This window comes from Nematostella vectensis, chromosome 12, assembly GCF_932526225.1.
Source record: "Nematostella vectensis chromosome 12, jaNemVect1.1, whole genome shotgun sequence".
Taxonomy (NCBI): domain Eukaryota; kingdom Metazoa; phylum Cnidaria; class Anthozoa; order Actiniaria; family Edwardsiidae; genus Nematostella; species Nematostella vectensis.
The window spans coordinates 7314161-7335501 of record NC_064045.1 but is presented as its reverse complement, the minus strand read 5'-3'; the positions used below and the strand labels follow the sequence as shown (position 1 = coordinate 7335501).

The window sequence follows — 21341 nt, the reverse complement described above, 5'->3', positions numbered from 1 at the left end:
TTAAAATTTGTAAGCCAAAACAGTTTGAGGCCGTAATAAAAGTTGCAAATCTTTGAAGAATCAAATATTAGCTTTGACCAGACTAGGAAAACTTTACTTTGCCAACGATTCGGCGCCTTTGATGACTTCAAAGATAGAAACAACATTGCAGAATTTCTCGCTGTTTTTAATTGAAATTTTCTAACTTTTTATTGCAATTTAGATGTTATTTTGACGCCGTTTAGTGGCCTTGTGGCGATTCTAGGCGCTTTCGATCTTTCAGACTTGAAGTTGAACACACGACAGGTGATTTTAATCTCGGGCAGGTTGAAATTTCGAAACAGGACATTTTCAATTCAAGCTGATAGCTTCTGCCACAATTGATAAGCAAGCTCACTGATGACAGCTTTTTGACAGACTTGTTAAAGAGGGTGCACATTCTCATAACAGCTTGATTCCTATTGGACACAACTAAACGCATACAACAGTCCTGTGTTATCGACACTTGAAATGTGGAACTGTTATTGAAAATTGGAAACACGGACAAGCCTTGAAGAAATACTTGAAAGAAAAAAAATGGTAAAAATAGGTATGCTTCGATAATTAGGTGAGTATTCTGTTATGGCTTTTGTGTTAAAAAGCTTTAGAGATGTACTGGAATATTGACAAAATATTAAGAAAAGTGTTGTGTTGTTTTCAATGAAGTGTCAGAGAATCATGTAGGACGTTGACGTGTAGTGCAGGCTTAACCATTCAAAAATGTTTAACCATTCAAATAATTTTCAAGTCGACCTGTAGCAGTCAATGATGAAGCAGCTAGTACATAGAACAACATAGTACAGTGAATTGTACGAGGCTTCTTTTAAAAACACACGGGCGAAGAAAAAAAATAAAATACACAATAACTTAAAATCGTTTCAACCATAAAAGTTATTTATCGAAAAGTCCCATAAGCTGATTCGATTAGAATTGTTAAGTGCTACAGCAAAATGAAAGTATAGGACATCCCAATTACCTTTACTTAATCTATCTTCTATGCCGAACATTTATAGCTTTTATCTATCACGAAGCAGTCGAGTTTTATTCAATTCTCTATTTTTTCACTACTGCTAATTTCTAATTCAGGTTTAATTTACAAATTCAAACCCTTGAAAAATGAGCATCGTTTTGAATTCAAATCAAATTACCTATGTTATTTTCCAATAATAAACGGAGTTACACAAAGTTTCAATAGTAGAATAGACAAAACTCACTGCTTGACTTTTTTCCGCTTTATGGTAATAGAGAAAAAGAAAAATGATTGTGCAGTCTGCGATCGGCAGGAGAATATCATTTTCGCTCTCTGAATGATATAGCACCATCCATCACTTTCATTTTCGACGTTAATTTTAAATTTAATATCCCACAGGTTGGCCGAGTTAATCTGAAAACAAGGCTCTACGGGTTGAAAGGTAAGGAAAACATATTTATATCTGTAAGTGCAAAGCTGTTGCGATTTTCAAAGAGCAGTTATTAAAACTTCTAGAGACACTATTTAGTCAGCTTGGGCAACCTGTATCTTTTAGATATGAATTAAAACCGATAAAAGATATTTGCATAATTTAATGTGAAAAAAAGTGTAGAAATGTCTCTTTTTAAAGTTTATTATACATTTTTCTTACGAAATTCATAAAAATGCAATAAGACACACTCAGCATGTATACGTCAACATAAACAAAGATGTTGCTTTTTGTCGTATCTTTTATTACTACTTGCATTGATACAAACTGTTATGTGTACAAAATTTAATTATTTATTGCGGGAAACCCTAATGTTTTTAATAATAAGATTAACAAAAGACAATGCTCGACTACCCGGTTTGACTGTACCACCGAAAAAAATTGTCATATACTAATACAAGTAAAGACAGGCGCCTCTGTGTGAAAAAAAAACTTTCATCGGCTGATTAAGGGAAGACTTTGCGATATTTTCGATTGCATTTTATAACATATACAACTAAATCATGCTTTTCTTGATTTCCAAAAAGATTTTTCTGATATCAAACCAGACCAATAACAAAGGTGTGCCTGATAATGGCACTTAAAAGGCACATATGCAAACTGGCGTTTAGAAGCTTTTCAAAGCAACAGTATCCCTTTCTGTACCAACAGACAACATTTTCTATTAAACGAAAACTACTTGGCTTAAAGGCAAAGCAGAGAAAAAATAAACAAACAAAAAGCTAGACAACTGCTCATGAAAAAAAAAATACATAGCCATCATATAAAATGGTCGTATCAAATGGATAACAAATAGTTTACTCAACACAACTCAAACCCTCGGTATCTGGAACCTTTTTGCTAATTCAATGTAATATGTTAACCACATCAAGTCATTTTATATTGTATATTACACCCTCCCACCCTCGGTAACTCGAACTATTCGCTAACAAAAAGTAATATTTCTGATTACTCATCAACTACTATTCTATTTAAACCCTTAAGTTTATCTCGAGCCATTTCTTTCAGAAATAATTGAGAGTCGACTAAATAAGTTTGTAGGAGGAAAAAGAATAAGGGCATATTCGTACGTGCGCTTTTTAACTGACCGTTAAGCAGACATTCTTATTATGCAATCATGTCAAATAATAAATGTGTCCAGGTGCTTGCATTTTTACGCACAGTTTGCACATATACCCGCAAAACTTGTTTTAGCGGCCCGCATACAATGCTTGCGGTTGACACGGAAAAATCTTGAGCATCGTACCCAAATTTAACACCTGCCCAGGAAAAAAATTACGATTCAGAAATGTGTGTAATGCTGGAGTTTATCGCATTTGTAACTTAATTTTTTGCGCTATTTGTTGACCCAGCAATCTCCGATAATGTTTAACGGAAAATGAGAAAAATATTTCGAAATTGTAAAAGCAGTGTGTCTATTTGAAGTTTCTTTGAGTATGTGACTGATAAATAGCGTGGGTTCTAGTAGAATATTTTGTCTCTTGTCGGTTGAGATTTCCGTCGGCCTTCCGTAAGAGACCTTAAGATCCAGGTTTTTCGCGATTCGCAGTAAACTGATTAAACCTCGATCTCGAGGTCTCTAAAGCTGGGACGAGCGTACTTCAATGACACATGCATTCACATCATATTTAGAAAAAGGCGCATCGAGAATTTGCTCCTTACCAAAAGGAATTTTTCTTCGTATTTGATATGTGAGAAAATTAGTTTGAAATATTTCCCGTGGTGCCCTTGAAAAAATAAGGCTTGCAATGTGCTAAATACGAAATGGTCTGATTGATTTTATACACTCTTTTTTATAAGATCGTCTAATTTTCAGTTGAAGCTTAATATTTTTGGGACATTTTAAAGCATGATATGTTTTTAACGATGTTCTTAAATTTTAGTGTATATAAAAATATAATACCCAAAGAATTATTAGAAAGAGAATTAACACATTTACCCCTCAACCGGCCTGTACCGGCCTTGAGAAGTACCCACAACCCAAAAAATTCATAAATGTAAAATAAGCACAACAAGATGAAGATACTCAGGCATCAGTCTAAGGGATAAATGGTCTTGAAGATATGCTTACTTCCAAGGTGATAGCAACTACTCTTTAGCCAAATTATAGCTCATTGACAAATTTCAAATCGAACAAGGGAAGAATCACCCCTCTCAACAAAACGCTCAAAATACCAAACAAGGGAGAAATATCAGCAAACACAGCTCAAGACACCAATAGATACTTTTATTCTGATCCTCCAGGTCGATTTCCTTGGCCTCAAAATACATGAGACATGTACACTCCTTGAAAACTTGTGAAACCACTTGGATGCCATAACGGATTGCAAAGCAGTCAACACTCCTCTCCCCAAAGTCAGATGGTTTTTTATAAGTCTTTTCACCCCAAAGCCAAACAAATCAATTCCAGGTCAAACAGACCCAGAATAGCAGTGTAAACAATTTTGGAATCAATTTGGTTTCAGAAAAGACAGCATTTAGGAGAGCTGTGGTGATTCATTAGAAAATTATTTTCTCATCCAGGCAAAGCCAAACAAGAAAAAAACACCATGAATCCACCTTTGCTTGCAAATATCCATAAGCACAGCAGCACTCAATTGTGCCCCAATAGACTTCATGCTATCCTAGGACACTCTCCGAATACGCTTATAGCTGTATTTTTTATGAAAAAAAAGCAACCATCAACTTGTGCTCGCATCAGCACAGCGACAAGGGATTTAAAGTGGGGGCCGCAAAGCATTGTTGGAAAGCTAGGATACCGCTGGCTAAATGTTTGAATTTGACGGGCTGTATAAAACTCAAAATAGGGGGGAAGTATCTGTTTTCTTTTCTTTTTTTTTTTTTGTAAATTCAGCTCAAAAATAGCCAGGAGTCAATGGGTTTAACTAATGATCGATAGCAATAATAAGGTTGTTACTATGAGCACTATTTGATTCTGCATTTTAGAACGCAGCAGGACTGAAAAAGGAAAAACAATTCTGCTATCGGCGCCTCGGCATATTCTTAGTACTTTCTTAAAATGTGTTGAACTGTCAGGCTGGACATTCTTATAAAAAGGTTCTTATAAAAAACGAGTGAATATAAAAACCTTTAATTATCAGTTGAGGCTGGATCTCTAACTTTTGGAGCATTTTAAGGCTGAAAATGTTCTTAACGATTTTTCTGCTATCTTAGCCACGGCATGTTCTTATCATGTTCTTAAAATTCGGTGAAATATCTGGCTTGTGAATCTCTAATGAAGATGGCGACGCGGAATAAGCACAGGGTACCCAAACAGCCGGTTATAATTTTGTGACACTATCTATCTCATCAACAAAACGTAGTCCTAGCCCTTATAGCAACAGATCAAAATGTCGCGCCGTTAAGGTTTTATTGTGAAAATTATAAGTCGATAACAAATCTAGGTTTCGTAAACTATAGCATTAATCCTAATTTGGTATTTGTGTATCTAAATTCTTTTCAGGCACATTTTTTTCACAACTAATAAAATATGAATTTTTCATTTACATTTAATTAGCTTTAAAGTAAATTACACAGGCCTGTTCTAAATGTGCTTGTTGCCTTGTGAGAAAATCATTGTTGTAATAAGAAAAAATATCCGTCAACAAGCTTTTTGAAAGCGCAACTAGCAAAGACGATGAAGAGAAGGAAGAAATGACAAAGGAGAGTGAATGCTTCTGTAGTTATAGTACCTATTACCTGCCCTCTCTCGACCGGCCGTTTTTACCCGCTCCTTCCCGCATATCCTCCACCCTCCCCCGCCCATCTCCAGGCCTCCTTCTACACGGTCCTTCTCAAAGTTGTTGTAGTTGCTTTCCCGCTTCCTTCTTTCCTTGGGTGCCCATGTCATGGCTACATTACAAAGACATTCTAGATCTTGTGTAAGCACATGGCCTATAATATTCCATCTTCTCCTTTAACTTCCCTACTCAGCGGCCCCATATTAGCTCTCTTCACAACTTCCTCGTTGTTAATGTGATCTTGCCAACAAATGTTCAGTATTCTCCTCGAGCACTTCTAAATGTTGGAAAACGCCCAGTATCTTATCAGCTCTGTTATTTATTTTCCAGTTCTCACAACCGCATAAGAAACTGAGAGTACTACTAGCTTCTGTGGTTATATAAAAAATTAAATAGAAAAAGAATTCTTTTGAATGATTGTGATGTTGATGGTGGTTATTAGGATGATAGGGTCGGGAGCTAAGCAAGGACGACGACGGCTAGGACGAAAATGCCTTCTCGCTTTGTACTCTACTCCAAACTAATAAGAATGAAACATCCGCAACATAGTAAAAGATGGAAACAAGACTAACTTTTTTTCTATAAAAGCGAACGCGATTAAACAAGTTTACATTTTCACGTCATGGTATGGTTGGACTGCATCAGGGAGAGGAGATTTTTTACGTACTGCTATTATCTCTATATACCATCGATGAGCGCTATATCTTGAATCCTATTGAGTTTGAGTTTATGCTGCAAGAGGTCAAGTACCTGTGTTTTCATTGACGAAGCTATAATTCTACCCCAAAATACTCATACTTATTAGAGTGGTTTCTGAAATCCCGTGAAACAAAATGTAATTGTTAAAGTGTTATAGTCAAGCCAGAACAAAAGAGAACAAAAAGATTACAGTGTATTCATTCTAAATAAACTAAAAAGTATTTCACAGGATTTTGAAAACCACTCTATAATGATAATAGTAACAACAACAACAACAACAACAACAACAACAACAACAACAACAACAACAACAGCAGCAACAACAGCAACAATAACAACAGCAACAGCAACTACTACTACTACTACTACTACTACTACTACTACTACTACTACTACTACTACTACTACTACTACTACTACTACTACTACTACTACTACTACTACTACTACTAAAATAATGATGATGATGATGATGGTAGGGATTTTTAAAATAGCGCCTTTTTTCTGTTTCAGCCAATAAGCGCTCATGAAAGAAATCAACTATAGGATTCTCAGTCCATTACTATCGATTTCCGCGTCGTATTCCCTTTATCTTTGTCGTTGCTTAAGGTTCTTAATTACAAAGAAGACGGCGATGATGATGATAATGATAAAGAAATGGGATAAATTCTCAAATTGATCTTGACTCTATAGGAGTCATTCATTCATACATTCACGAACGCGGTTTCGCAAAATAGATTATCATATCTTCAAAGCTTTCCTCTCCGTCGTCAGATCACTATCGCTATTGTGCCAATACAATAAAAGTCTGCTCTGATATCAAGTCACTCAAAAACTTGCGTGCATAGCAAATGGATCTCTTTATTTCCTTAACCCCAATGTTTAGAAATATCTCGAGGGGAACTTATTCAAGCCCTTTAACTCCAAGAAAAAAGGTGCGTTTGTACAGGTACGACCGGTAGAGAACATACGGTACCATTCTTTCAGCTTTGCCTTTTCGAAATGATGTTAACTTGCAATCATAAAATATATTTTTGTTTTTAAACATTTTTTCTTATATTTTCATAAACAAATATCCAAAATGATGCTGAGAAATCGTTTTAGTTTATTTATAGACGAAGAGAAAAAGGGTTTGATAGATAATCGTGATAAGAAATGAAATTCTATCAACTGTTGTTTTCACTAAAAACAGAAATCAACAAAGAATTAGGCACTGAGAATATTGTGAAATGTTTCGGTTCAAATAAGCAACAATCACATTTTTAAGCTCACACTTGTATAAACTAATGATGAATATAAATAGTTACAGTTACCCTACAACAGATAACACTCTCACGCGTATCTAAATTCCAATTGTGCTCCAGAAAAGATCCGTACCTCCCCTCCCCCAATGAAATTGTAAATTCATGTGTGGGTGGGTGGTGATTTCAAGAAACTGTGTTATGGCCGCTTCTAGGGGTCAAAATTCCTGGCCTTTGAGGAAATGTCGAGGTAAAGTTGTACATTGTGCTCTCAAAGGTTTTGTTCGTGCTGAAGAAATCAAAATTTACACCCAAATTCTGAGATTGACTGCGGTACCGTGCTCTGACGCTGACGCACTTGTGAATAATTCAATGTTGCCCTTTGTCTAGGCTCCTGGCGCTTTCGCGGGTGTATGATGCGCGCGCATCCCGTTGGCCATTGTGGGTCATTAGAGAGCTTAAGGGTGTACTGACATTAGTGTTGCTCAGTAACGACGTTGCTACGCTGGTGGCGTTGAGAGCGCGCATATACATAACACGGAATTCGTCATTCCAAGCTTTCCTGAAGTAAAAGAAATAAAAATATGCGTTTCAAGTTCCCAAAAATTGACTTCAAGTTGATCTCAGCCTTTTCGGGTGATGATATTTCCAATGTTTTGTAAAAACGAAGATTCAGCCAAGATTTAGTCAAGCCAACCTTTTTTAAGCCAAAGTTTTCAATTTTCACTACCTGCGCGCGCTGCAAACACCGAAAGCTCGCGCACGCACTGAAAATTTTATTGCAAAGTAGCGCGCGCTATGTCAGAATTTTAAAATACTTTTTCAATTTTAATCATGATATGACGGATGTCGTTCCTTTAAAGTATATGTACCATGAAACACTATTGGATTTTGTTTTTAAACTTCATTTAAATTTCATCATGTGAGATATCAGTGTGTCTGAGCAGGCCGAATGAACACGCGCAGGCTTTGTTTCACTTCCGGTTCTGCGTTTTCTAAAAAAAAAGCTTTTTTTGTCGCCAAGTTATTTCAAAACGCAATATTTTTTTGTATTCCTTTTTATAAAATTCTCCTTCATATAGCCAAGCATGGATTTAGTGTTAATCTAACAGAAACCAAAATTATATCAAATAATCTGGATTTCAGGACCTTTAAAAAATCATAAAAAACAATTACTCAATCATTTCTAAAACGCATGCTTGGCTTAATGCGCCCATCCCTCAAGATTCATAAAACCAATTTAATATTTGTTTTCGAGCAATTTTATTTGAAATATTTGCTTTTATCTGTATCTATGACGTCACATTATGATGTCACTGGGTAACGTTATCATAATAGTCAGCACACTTGTGGTGGTCAACTTGGCAAATATCAGACCCTTATGACTTTCCACAAAGCTTTTATGCTATATTCAATTTTTCTTAGCAACAGATGTCAGTACACCCTTAAGCAAGTCAACACGAACGGCATCAAAAACGGCGCGCGCGCTCACGAATTCCTGTGAAATACTACCCTTCTTCCATATGATACCTATGACTGTTCTCCCCCCCCCCCTCCCCACCCTCAACAATTTCTGGGTACCCACTTGGTTAGAAAGATTGTCGACAATCCGCCATATTTAGACAATTTAATAAGACTAGAGATATTCAAATAATTTTTTGAAGAGAGCATAATTATGCTCGTTTTTTAAGCTATTCAGGGGTGTATTGGACACAAAAGAAAATATATCAGAAGAAAATATAGAAAAAAAAAAAGATAAGTATAGGACACAGGACTAAGGTTCGTACTGCTTTGCCGCATATTAAAAACCGCTTAGGTTACTTATAATACTTAACCCACCGCTAATACCATATGTGACACAAACAATGCTGTAACGTTCTTCCTAAATACGCCGGGTCTTTATATCAAAATGATTCGGAAATTGGGACATTTTATCTCTTCTTTATCAATCTCACGTGAAATTGCTTAAATTTTGCCGTAAGTGTGACATTGAAAAACAGCAATATAAAAGCCATCGGCCGCAGTTTGTCATCATTTGCTCGTTCTCCCGGCAAAGAAATGTCCAGAAAATAAATTATGAAAATTACATTAGTCTAACGAAACCGCCAAGCGAACAATGTGTCCGCCTCGAGGCATATTGGAAAATCGGGTCAAAACGTATCAAATGCTCCCAAATTACGTGATATTATTCATACTAAAATTTCGTGTTTTGTGCGACCTTATTTATTTATTTATTTATTTATTTATTTATTTATTTATTTATTTATTTATTTATTTATTTATTTATTTATTTATTTATTTATTTATTTATTTATTTATTTATTTATTTATTTATTTATTTATTTATTTATTTATTTATTTATTTATTTATTTATTTATTTATTTATTTATTTATTTATTTATTTATTTATTTATTTATTTATTTATTTATTTATTTATTTATTTATTTATTTATCTATTTATAAGGCTTCTACCACTACATCACATATTGAAATAGCGGTAAAGTTGACACAACAGAGCACGGCTCCAACTCAAGTGTAACCCTTTATAATAAAAGAAAAAAAATGGACATTTATTTAGGTATTTAGGTATGGACATTTATTTAGGTATTGTCTTCCGCCGTAGTCATCTTTATATTTGTGCTTATATTTTGCTCTTTTAAAAATAAATAGCATGCACATATATATATATATATGTATATTTTTATTGAGATTCTGATATTCGCGTAGCTAAAGGGAGGGCGATTTATTTTCAAATGAAAGAGGGGAGGGGATGTCGAGTACAGCCTGCGCAACCCCTAGCTTCGCGAATGGGACATGCCCTGTTGACTCCTCCCTTATTATCGCAAAAAGAAAAAAAAGAGGAAGTATTCAAGCAACGTTTGTATTTGGTGGGACCATTAGCAAAAGCATTGTTCTGTGTGCATCCCGATAAGCGGGTACTCGAGTACGTGTAGTTTTTAAACATCTGATGAAATAACTTGATCCATAAGTGATTCACACCCTATTTGATCTACGGGACACTGACATTGATATTCCATTTAACCTTAAGTCTACTGTTTCTCCTCTTACTACACAGGCCAACTTCAATCTCTTCATCAGGGTTCACGAAGATCATTATTTTCTTATTACAGTAATAGACAATAGAGGACTCGCCTTAATGGCAATCGAAGTTGCTTTATATTTGACATTTGATAAAGGTTCTTTATAAAATCCGCTAGACTTTGATTGGGTTGCCTCGCAAACGGAGGCATCGAAAGTGGTGGAATCCTTACATCGAAGAACTTTTGGTTGGACAAAAAGCTGGAAATTGAGGTGAAGTGCATATTGTACAGAATCGAAAGGCTCGAGGCCTCTAAGGTATCTTGCACATAGCGATACTTTATGCTATAACAAGGCATTTGCATTTGTAGACCATTGAATAACTAGTGAAGTATTATAAAACTAGGGCGTCTGGAGTGGATTTTCACGTGAAACATAAGCTTCTTTTCCCTCAAGGGGCGAATTTAGAGGAGGTTTTCTCGTTTGAAACACAGATGAAAGACGCGATAAAGCATTCCTCACAATATCAGTAGGGCATATGCGAGATAAGTTTAACCAGCTCAAACTTAGGCGCGTACAACCATTGCATTGAGTGAGCCTTCTCAGAGACTGGCTATTTTCAGACTTAAACACAGGTAGCCCAGGCTCACGGCGAGTGTAGAAGATCTATAAGGGATTTTGTCTGGGCGAACCTGAGTTTGACGTAAATATCAAAAAGACTTCTAAAACAATAGTTGGATCGTGTACTAAGGTGCTAAACTATTGCTGCAGCTCAATCCCGCCAGAAATTGCTATTTTAAGCTTAAATCGATTCTTCGTTGCCTCTTGATTTGAATTGCGAACTATAAATTTCTAGAAGATAAAGGTTGCTAGATAGTCCAGGGGCGTAGCCAGGGGGTGCCCCCCCCCCCCTTTAGCAGCCAAAATACAGTAAATGTATGAGACATTATCTAAAATACAGGGCCTTGGAAGAGCCTTTTGGGCCCCCTCTTGTTAAAACTCCTGGCTACGCCGCTGTAGTCACAAATCAAGCCTTTTGCCGCTCCTGGAAACCCTTCTATAGAACTGCTTTACCTAATCATACGAAAGCAGTTGCAGTCATTGAGCTTAAGACTTTGTTGCCGTTTGTCAAGGAAATCATCTTCTCTTTTTGGCTCATCATCTCCTGAAAATAGCTAGTTCTCTGAAAAGGCTTACATATAGGCCTCTCTGTGTACGAGGAAGAAAACCACTTAAGCACCATCCATCTAATCCTCTATAGAATGCGCGGTCATGTCCAACATAGGATTACTGTTACGGGTACAGAGGCAGCCTATACAATATCTAACAGTTTTGTAGCGAAATCTTCCCTTTTCTATAAACTTTGCGCCAAACTCTCTGAAAAACAAATTCCAGATTTTAAAGTAAGCAACAATTTTTTACTGATCCACAAGTCAATCTTGTGTCATTGTTACTTAGTGGACCACTGATTATCTACTTTCATCTGCCTTCACTTGCATTCATCTGTCTTCACTTGCAACTGTTGGCGCAGTGATTTAACCGCCGTTTGCCCTTGGGAAATAAGCCAACGCAAGGTTGAAGTAGTTACCCTTGGCGTTACGAGTATAAGCGTAAGATCTCAAAACCCGAAGGGGTAATGATCAAAACTCTATTTTATAGAGGCGTAAACTAGCTTGTCTTTAGTCTTTCAAGTTATACGTAGTATAGGTGAGCCTTTTACTAGCCATTATTTAGTAGCCTGCAAGCAGCCGGAAAAAAGTTCCATTATTACTTATTATAATTGACATGTGACATGTTTTGTGCGTTTGCCTGCAAACTAATATTTTGTGCAAGGATATCGTATTAAGATATTTCAACACAATCCACGAATTTGTGCAATCAAAATGGCAATCATAACAGGCGACTTGGGCTAAGAAATCACGTGACTTTTTTGGTGCTAAACGCGTGCTCTCCAGCTTTTAGCGGCAAAATAACAACAAAGTAACTTATTCAGAAAAGTAACTTATTCAGCGCTCAATAATCAAACAGAAAGTTTCTTTGTAGAAAGGACGTGAAGGGTACAGCCATTCCTGTCCTGTGCAAGAGCTCCAGTATTGCTGGCTCAAACAGCCAGCATAATGACGGTCCAGCAGTGGTGCACTATTTGTACACCGTCTTGAGGAGCCTGAGAAGTAGTTTCTACAACATTCTTTTGTCATGTCCTTGTTATTTACACGGGGCTTAAATTTGCAATATTTATGGGTATTTTTCGAGAAATTCTTCCGGTTTTTACGCCTTGATTTTGAAATGTATCTTTATTTGTTTTTTTTGCCTGTTTAATTTGCGAAGCCTGGGCGTGGCTTACGTGGCTCACGCTCATAAAATTCTTTGGCTATGACCCAGGAAATCTATTCATGAGGCTTTCAATACAGTATCTACGTGTAATTTCTACCCTAGGTACTACAGTATGTGTATGCAAAGTGTATATGTAAAGTGTATATGTAAAAAGTGTATATGTAAAGTGTATATGTAAAGTGTATATGTAAAGTGTATGTGTAAAGTGTATATGTAAAGTGTATATGTAAAGTGTATATGTAAAGTGTATATGTAAAGTGTATGTGTAAAGTGTATATGTAAAGTGTATATGTAAAGTGTATATGTAAAGTGTATATGTAAAGTGTATATGTAAAGTGTATATGAAAAGTGTATGTGTAAAGTGTATATGTAAAGTGTGTATGTAAAGTGTGTATGTAAAGTGTATCAACATTAAATAAATTATTGTTATCGTTATCAATGTCATAGTTGCTTTATTCTTTATCCATACGCTACGATTTTTCCCATAAACCTCAAACTTTAAGAGATATCCAATCAAAGTCTTTACTTGAATCCGTACATTGTCAATTCTATTATTGAAAATAAAACTCTACGGTATTCGTGCTTTTAATCGCAACAATCTTTTTCTTTTTGCGCATTAGGAGCTGAACCGCTGACAAGAAGGACTGGATACTACCCCGACCTGTAGGCCCATCATATCGACAGAGTCAGCAGGTGAGAGATACGTCTGCAAAATAAACAACGATCACAGAGCTTTGGGCGATGATCGTATTATATCCAGCCCAGAATCCGGGGCGCTCACTTTGTTCAGCCATAGACAGCTTGCCTTTATGGTTTAAATAAAGCTACGATGCCGTGACACGGAGATTTTTAGGGGATTTAAGATTCACGACGGCGGCGAGACGACGACGCCGCACACGTTGTATTTCTCCGTGCGCTAAAAGAAAAATGTAGTAGCGCGTGCGGAAATCTTGCGGCATCGCCGTCCTCGACTCTCCGCCGCCGTCCGCTGTTAGACCGCTAACCAATGAACAGTGTTAGGCGTAAAACAGCGGACAGACAATACATATCAGCGGCAAAACCTAAATAAACAGTAACGCAAACCTGAGAAGCCATCCGAAGTTTATTTAAATCGTAGAAATAAGCTCCCTGTGTTTGTTGCAATTTTTCTGTGTCAACATAGAAACCCCGGTCAGGCTTCTCTATGAAGGACGAACGGTCGCCGACGCGCCACCGCTACAAGAACAAGGCGCGTTTATACTGACAAACCCCTATCCTGCTGCCCGTGTTGTTGTCGTAGCACAAAAAAATTACTTATTTATCATTAGTTTACATTAGTTTATTATTAGTGCAGATGAAGGTCCTTTTAAAAAGTGTCACTTTTCCTCAATCTATGACTACATGTGGTTTTGTAGCAACACTAGGGAGATGGAACCTCCAAAACAGTACATTGTATTACACTGTAACTGATTGTATTTACGAGATGGAATTCGTGCCATCTTTCTGTTTATGACTCGCGCACTTATTGCTAAAGACTTTTCATATCAACACTAAGTATAAACTATGTTGCTTTATTGAGTAAAGGTGGCCGCTTCAACAAATTGATTGCTCTCCAAAAGAACTATACAACGGTTCGACCGGCATTCATGGAGCCCTAACAAATTAATTCTTGCTTCATTAAGATAAAAAGAAATGATTAAATCGCGGTCCCCAAAGCTTCAATGGTTACGTGAAAATATATACAAAGATTTTTTTGATTGATGTTTTGTCAATTCACATCATATCTTTGCATCCTTTACCGTAAACATCCGATCTGCTTTCTGTAAAGCGCTTAACGCAATTGCAAGCTAGCCGCCGCCGTAGCCTTTACAACATCACCAACGTTAGCTTCTTACAAACCGGTGAGTCAAGATGGCTTGGTTGATATCATTTGCAACCAAGTGTCAAGTGTCCTTATGTCTAATCTTAAGGCATCAAGTTATATTCCACTCATCAGCTGTTTTCCAGGGAAATATTGACAACCCATGAATACCTACCAATGTTGTCGCGTGATCGACCGATAGGCTATCTAGCTTGTCTAGCTTGGGTACTTTTCATATATTCAATATTTCACCCACACACACACGCACTTCGGGCTTGAAAAGTCTTACACGAATTCACTACCCTGGGTAGGAGAGACGACGGGAGGAAAAAAGGGTGTGGGGGGGGGGCAGCTAAAATTCATAGTCTTCCTTCACATTGCCTTACTCTTACGACATTCACGAACGCGTGATCGACCGATAAGCTGTCTAGCTTGTCTAGCTTGGGTACTTTTCATATATTCAATATTTCACGCACACAAACACGCACTTCGGGCTTGAAAAGTCTTACACGAATTCACTACCCTGGGTAGGAGAGACTACGGAAGGAAAAGAGGGGGGGGGGGGGGGCTAAAATTCATATTCTCCCTTCACATTGCCTACACGCTTACGACATTGATGAACGTTTGTAAATTTTACTTTTAGAAGCCCCGTTTTTGGAAGTCCCCTTTTGGATGGTGTAAAAGAGTAGACCCACTGATTTATTTAAAAGGTATTTCGTCTCACTCGATTTTCAACTTTTATTCAGCCAGTAAGTTTTGCCTGAATTTGGGGAGAGGGCTTAACATTTCACAGACCGCCATGTGTGCGTAGCGTCAGCCAGGAAGCACAGTAAGTGCTAATTTTTCGCCGTAACGATTGCACTTAACAACAAACGACAAAAATAACTGATAGCATTGACAATGGTTTTGAACATCACACTCAAATGGCGTTTGCCCGGAATGCTGTTTATGTACGTGAAGCTTACTTGTCATGCTGTGTGAAATTTAAGATCGGATGAAGAACAGATGGATTCTTAGCGGACGTTATTTTGCACTGTTGGTGAGAACACCCACGCTTAGACTAAACAAGGCTTTAAATCGAGAGAATCTTTGTCGACTTTTGAGGTATCACAAAATCTGGCAAATACTATATTAGACTATGGCTTTGTGTTTTTTTAAGTAGTGGTGTTACCTTCCATCCCCGATGAAATAAGACAATTTCTTTACTGTCTGCTAATCCTGCCTTCTCCGCTCGTCATTTGGTATTTTAAATGCGACCCAAACATGGAATGCTTTTCTGATTTTTTGTGCATTCTAACGGCGTAAAAAACTAATGTATGTTAGTTTTCTATGACAGTTTCATAGAAAAAAGATTCCTACTATTATTGTTTTTCTACGTGGTTATTAATAGTTAACTTTGAGCACTAACAGATGTTAGTGTGTTGTGCGCAACACAAAATATTCTTTATAAACTTCGACGCTCCCGGTTTATGCTTTTTCGCTTATTAGACTATGAAATCCATTATTGCGCATAGTCAAGAACAGGGCAGAATCCTTCTACAAGCGCACACGATGCGCGAGCAGAACACTGTTACCAATAGGCAATGGCTACTTACTCAAGGTATGCCGCTGAAATAGTGGAAAGGCGTGTTATCTGAAGCATAAATCAGTGAACGGGAGAACCAATCAAATCGCTCAATTTATTAAGTTAAAGCACTACGGTTGAAAAACTTAGCAAAAAGCAAAAGCAAAAACAAAAACAATACAAAACAAAAACAAACAACAACAACAGCGAAGAAGAGTTGGTCCAGAATGAGCTTGCAATGGCATTTTCAAAATGCAAAACAATAGCAACAATAACTCTATGTCACTCTGGGGAAGGGAAGGGAAGAAGTATATCTGCAATGGCTTCCCTTATTTTGACCTCGTTTTTTTTCTAATGACTTTTGCAAACGATTAAAAAATGAACCACTTACATTATCACGGGAATGAATACGCGAAGGCCCCGGGGGAAATCTATTAGTGATTATAACGGAACAAAAGAACGGAAACAGAGCGGCAAGGAACCAACACAGGGGCACTTTAAGCCAGCGAGAAAAAACGCTGTTATTTTGACGGAACAAATATATCGAAAGCGTATTGTTTCAAGAGAGAGACTACACTTTTTAAAAACCTAGAAAACAGGGAAGCGATCTCTGACTGTGACGTCATAGAATTTTGCTGAAAGTAATGAATATTTGTTTTCTCACTATCGGGGTGGACATCTTTCTTAGATTGCGGCTTGCTGATTCTTATTAGAATTAGTCTGACTGTATTATCAACGATTATTTTGTGTTTAGAAAAAATGAAACAAAAACAAACTCTGTTAGGAAAGCTTCTCCGTTAATGGCTGCATCTTTAGCTAAGAGCTCTGAATATCCACGTTTTTTATTCTACACGTTAGTACACGGATATACTTGGTGGGTGTAATTTATTAAGTACTGCTTATCAAAAAGGCCGATGCTGATGTTTTTTTGACGTTCCCTTCTCATAGAAAACTTGTACTTTTTTTACTTTGTTCAGTCTGTTGTATTGACATAGACGCACGGAAAAGTCGACATCAAATATTTGGTGATCAAATGAGTTTACAAAGTGTTTCTTGCAGTTTTTTCCCCAAGGCCAAAAAAATACACTATGCCTTAATGTCTTCAAATCACTCTTGGTTATCAACTATTAGGTTTATTGCAAGATCACCTCCTCTCAACTCATCTAAGGTTTTGGTACCATGATTAAATGGAACATATAATATAAGTTCGAGTTTATTTTGCCGTGTAACATTATTGCCTTAATGGAAAAGGGAAAATTCTCTAGTGATTGACTCTTCAGGAATTTCCTGCTACGAATTTACATAAACCATTCCCAAGCAATACCATTCTGATTCTTCCTTCAAGCTCTTGACACTTCGTGCCTGATTTTCTGAAAAAAAAAAGTGGAATTGCTAAGTGAGAATGTGTTTTGACTTGTCATTAATATTCATACGAGAATTCTACTGATATTCTTCGGCTGTATTGACCCTAATGTTTTCTCGTCACAGGTAGAAATTCCAGCACCACTCGATGATGGAAAAAGCAATGGTGATGCTTCTTGTTCTCGTTGTCACACCGAGTTCCTCGGTTAATGCTGGTATGTCAACACCTCAGGAAAACTAACACTATCACAGCACGAAATAGCCATGAAATCCCTTCCTTCTACATCCATCGAAAAAATATCTATCCTCCCTATAAGTAGAAATCCTCAAACTCTTTTCAAATGTGCAATTGTAAGCGTGTTTACTTATTACTTATTTAGTTTTATTAGATTGACCATAAGAGGGCGAGAAAAGAAAAAGGGGTAATGAATTTCTATTCCGCAGAATTGGAATCAGAAGATCTTAGAACCCAATAAATCATGTTTTTTTTCCTGAGGCCATATTTTTCATTAATCAGCAAAATGAAGTGTCCGTTTGTTTTGGCTAACAAAGACGCACTTCTGAAATCACCAGGACCCCTTTTTATTTAAAAAAAAACATAATTTCATGTGAAGAATTTGGAAAATAAAATTTATTTGATTATCAAGCGCAATGGCTGAATCGAGCATTTTTTGGCGTTTGGTGTCTTAAACGCCATTCTTTTTACGACAATATTGTTATTCCTGAGCCGCGTTTTCTGCCACTCTGAGAATTAACAAATATTACACCACTCGAAAGTACTTGATAAATAGCGCAAATCTACCACGGCGAAGCAACAACTCGATAGCTTAAATGCTCTAAAATACATTTAACCGCCAATGCACGAACTATATGCATATATTCAAGCCACGTTATCGAGCTGAACACGGGCAAAGTGTGTTTGTGCTCTTGTTGTAATTTCCTCGATAGCGCGCCGTGGGTTGAGCCAGTAGAAAGCACCGAGTGTAAGTAAGTGCTTGTAAAATGGAAGTCGCATACGATGCTATCATGGTTCCGCGTAAACAATTGGCTAAATAGTGTTAATGACTAAGGATTTTTGTCTGAGCGCTAATGTCAGTCTAGGAAATAAGAAAAAGTGTGAGTAATCGTAGATATTTTAGTAAAATAACAGATTCGTATTCCCATTCACTTCCTCGCAATTCACTTTATTAAGTTCAGTGTTGTTTTATATATATATTGCGACCTAATGGTTTGAGATAAATCAGTCTCTAATTTAGAATTAACGTATTCGTATTTATTCATTTCCTTCTTTTATTTTTCCTTTTTTTCATTTATTTCTTATCATGATATATGAATATTACACTTAGTTCGCTTGTGTCAATAACTTTTAATTTGAAAGTCGGGGACAGTTTTACGATTGTCTTATAGACGCCAATGCAAAATTTATCTGTCAACAAAGTTTATTTGATTACAACTTGTCACCTATAATATGGCTTTTCGATTACATTTTAATCTCCTTAATCGGTGTTCTGTCTTCCTTGCTGCCAGCTTTACAGGCTTTAGCCAACAAGACAAAACTGTTGTATTTGCATCTTATATGGAAGACCTAACAGGACTTTCACGTATTCTAAAAAGTGTATATATAGAGGGAAAAAGGGGCCATATACAAATGAAGAACAGTCTTAAGCCCTTGTTCAGCTCCTAAACAGTTTAAAGCTCTACACGGCACAAGCTTGCAAGAGTTTGCCACGTACTACCCTATCGTTCATTACCTTTCCTTCATTCAGCTTACATACTTATCTCTCCGCTCATCAAGTTTTTAATTATGTATCCGACACAGTCTAGTTACCAGGATTGACTGTGTAAGCGCCTGCAATGACTTTCCTTTGAAAGAAATATATATATATTACAAATTTGCCTTTAAAAAGCATTTACATTTTATAGCTACGTTGATGTCCTCTCACTTCTCTTTCATTAACTAAAGCGAGAATCATCATGCAGAGTTTAAAGTTTTATATAACAGTGGGTAAAGCAGCTATCCTTTCATGAATGGAACAAGGCGCCAAATTGCTTGTGTTCTTCGTTTTTTCCTTTCTTTTTGGGTAGTGATTAGTGAGGAAGGAAAATGCTGGCTCTATCCTAGGCCTATAAAGGTCTACTAATATAGATCCGCTAATCAGATGAGCTTTTAAACCCCACATTAATACATATCAAGGGATAATCCTTGAATTAATGTCAAACCAGGTTGGTAAAAACGCAAAAAAGTAGACATGAAAAAAAAAACAGTAATAAAAACTGTCACTCTTATTAAGTAATCTGTCATGTAGGAAACACAACCGTAAATCTTCCATTGACGCCCTAGAAAGGGCTTGACCACTTCTGCTAATGCCTTTGAAGGCCATTCCTTTATTCACATCCATTGAATAGGTCATTCCAGCTGTGCTATAAATATGCGCGCCCACTCGACATGGAAACCTACCTCAACAACCGTCATGCAGCGCGCGCTTCGTTTGAAGCAAACTTAAAGGCGCGCGCTGCATTCTGGTAGTTGAGGTAGGTTTCTTGGGAATGCGTGCGCAAGTTTACAGCTGGAATGGTTAATTATACCATAACTTTTTTTCTTCATTTTTTAGTCACGCCAACCAGTACCCAATCTTGCTCATTCAAGACTGATAGTGACCAGTGCTGCGCATTCCCGTTTGAATTCGAGGGCAAAGTCTACTCGCAATGTACGGCGGACGGGAGTGAAGGGGAATGGAAACAACAATGGCGGAACCCATGGTGTGTGACGGGCGAGAAGAGACTCCAAAGCGCATGCCTAAGATATGGTAAGTTTGATAAGGATAGAAAATGAGATGATGCTGATGATAATGCTGGTAGCGGGTGATAGTAATGATAATGATGATGATGATAATGATAATGCTGGTAGCGGGTGATAGTAATGATGATGATGATGATGATAATGCTGGTAGCGGGTGATAGTAATGATGATGATGATGATAATGCTGGTAGCGGGTGATAGTAATGATGATGATGATGATGATAATGCTGGTAGCGGGTGATAGTAATGATGATGATGATGATAATGCTGGTAGCGGGTGATAGTAATGATGATGATGATGATGATGATAATGCTGGTAGCGGGTGATAGTAATGATGATGATGCTGATGATAATGCTGGTAGCGGGTGATAGTAAGGGCTATGATGACGACAACTACGATGATTATGATAATTATGTCAAACAAGGAAATGCTACATGGTGGTTATCGTAATGATGATCATGATGACGACGACAATGGTGATAATGATGATGATGATGATAATGATGATGATGATGATGATGATAATTATGATGACAAATCTATGAATGGGATGGGTCTTAGCAAGCACAAGCAAGCAAGCAAAATCTTGCTATCAGAAAATTGCAAGCAATCCGTGATCAAATGCTAACGTTTGGTTTAATTTTATGAGCAAATCTAAATTTTATCGGGCTGATGATTCGTTGTTGAACATTATGATGATAATAACAATGATAGCCTTAACTCCTATATAATTTCCAGCTCATAGTTGTGGCGGCGAGCGAGACTCACCAGGCGTCATATCCTCATCCGGGTTCCCAAGTGGCTACCGCAACGGCTCACAATGTGATTGGCTGATCAATATGCCAGCAGCCAATCAGATCACGCTGAACTTCACTGACGTCAGCCTGAGTAAAGACCAATCATGTGATGACGCTTATGTCGATATCTTTGATGGAGACAACTCCACCTACCCCCTGTTGGGAAGAATTTGTGGCAACTCCATTCCTCCACCCGTTGTCTCCAGTGGAAACCAGATGCTGATCAAATTCAGAGCGATGCGATCGGGGGTGGGATTGGGTAGAGGTTTCAGAGCATATTTTGATTCAGGTAATAGTCGCGCTGCATGATTTATGAGGCCTGCTCGATGCCCTCAGAATTCAAAGCTTGGAGATTTACCGCTGGTTTGTTTTCACCAATTATCTTTTTCTTCAATGCGCGTATCTAGGGTGGAGCGCAGCAGCGCTTATCCCTCCCCCCTTCA

At 37.3% G+C, this 21341-nt stretch overlaps 1 protein-coding gene across 9 annotated transcripts in view; it reads left to right on the top strand.

Annotated features, from left to right (window-relative positions):
- The window catches only part of LOC5503884 (G-protein coupled receptor GRL101), a 44069-nt gene that overhangs the window by 6041 nt on the left and 16687 nt on the right, over positions 1-21341 (top strand). For 3 of the 9 annotated variants that reach the window (XM_032372106.2, XM_032372109.2, XM_032372108.2), the window contains exons 2-6: positions 1388-1430; positions 13154-13226; positions 17426-17514; positions 19912-20106; positions 20840-21187. In XM_032372106.2, coding sequence (XP_032227997.2) covers positions 17448-17514; positions 19912-20106; positions 20840-21187 — 610 coding nt within the window. In that variant the 5' untranslated portion in view covers positions 1388-1430; positions 13154-13226; positions 17426-17447. Of the gene's footprint in view, positions 1-6; positions 587-1387; positions 1431-13153; positions 13227-14328; positions 14414-15016; positions 15084-15115; positions 15203-15269; positions 15478-16827; positions 17334-17425; positions 17515-19911; positions 20107-20839; positions 21188-21341 lie in introns of those variants that run through there. The other 6 variants (XM_048719958.1, XM_032372107.2, XM_032372111.2 and 3 more) reach the window with 6 other exon arrangements.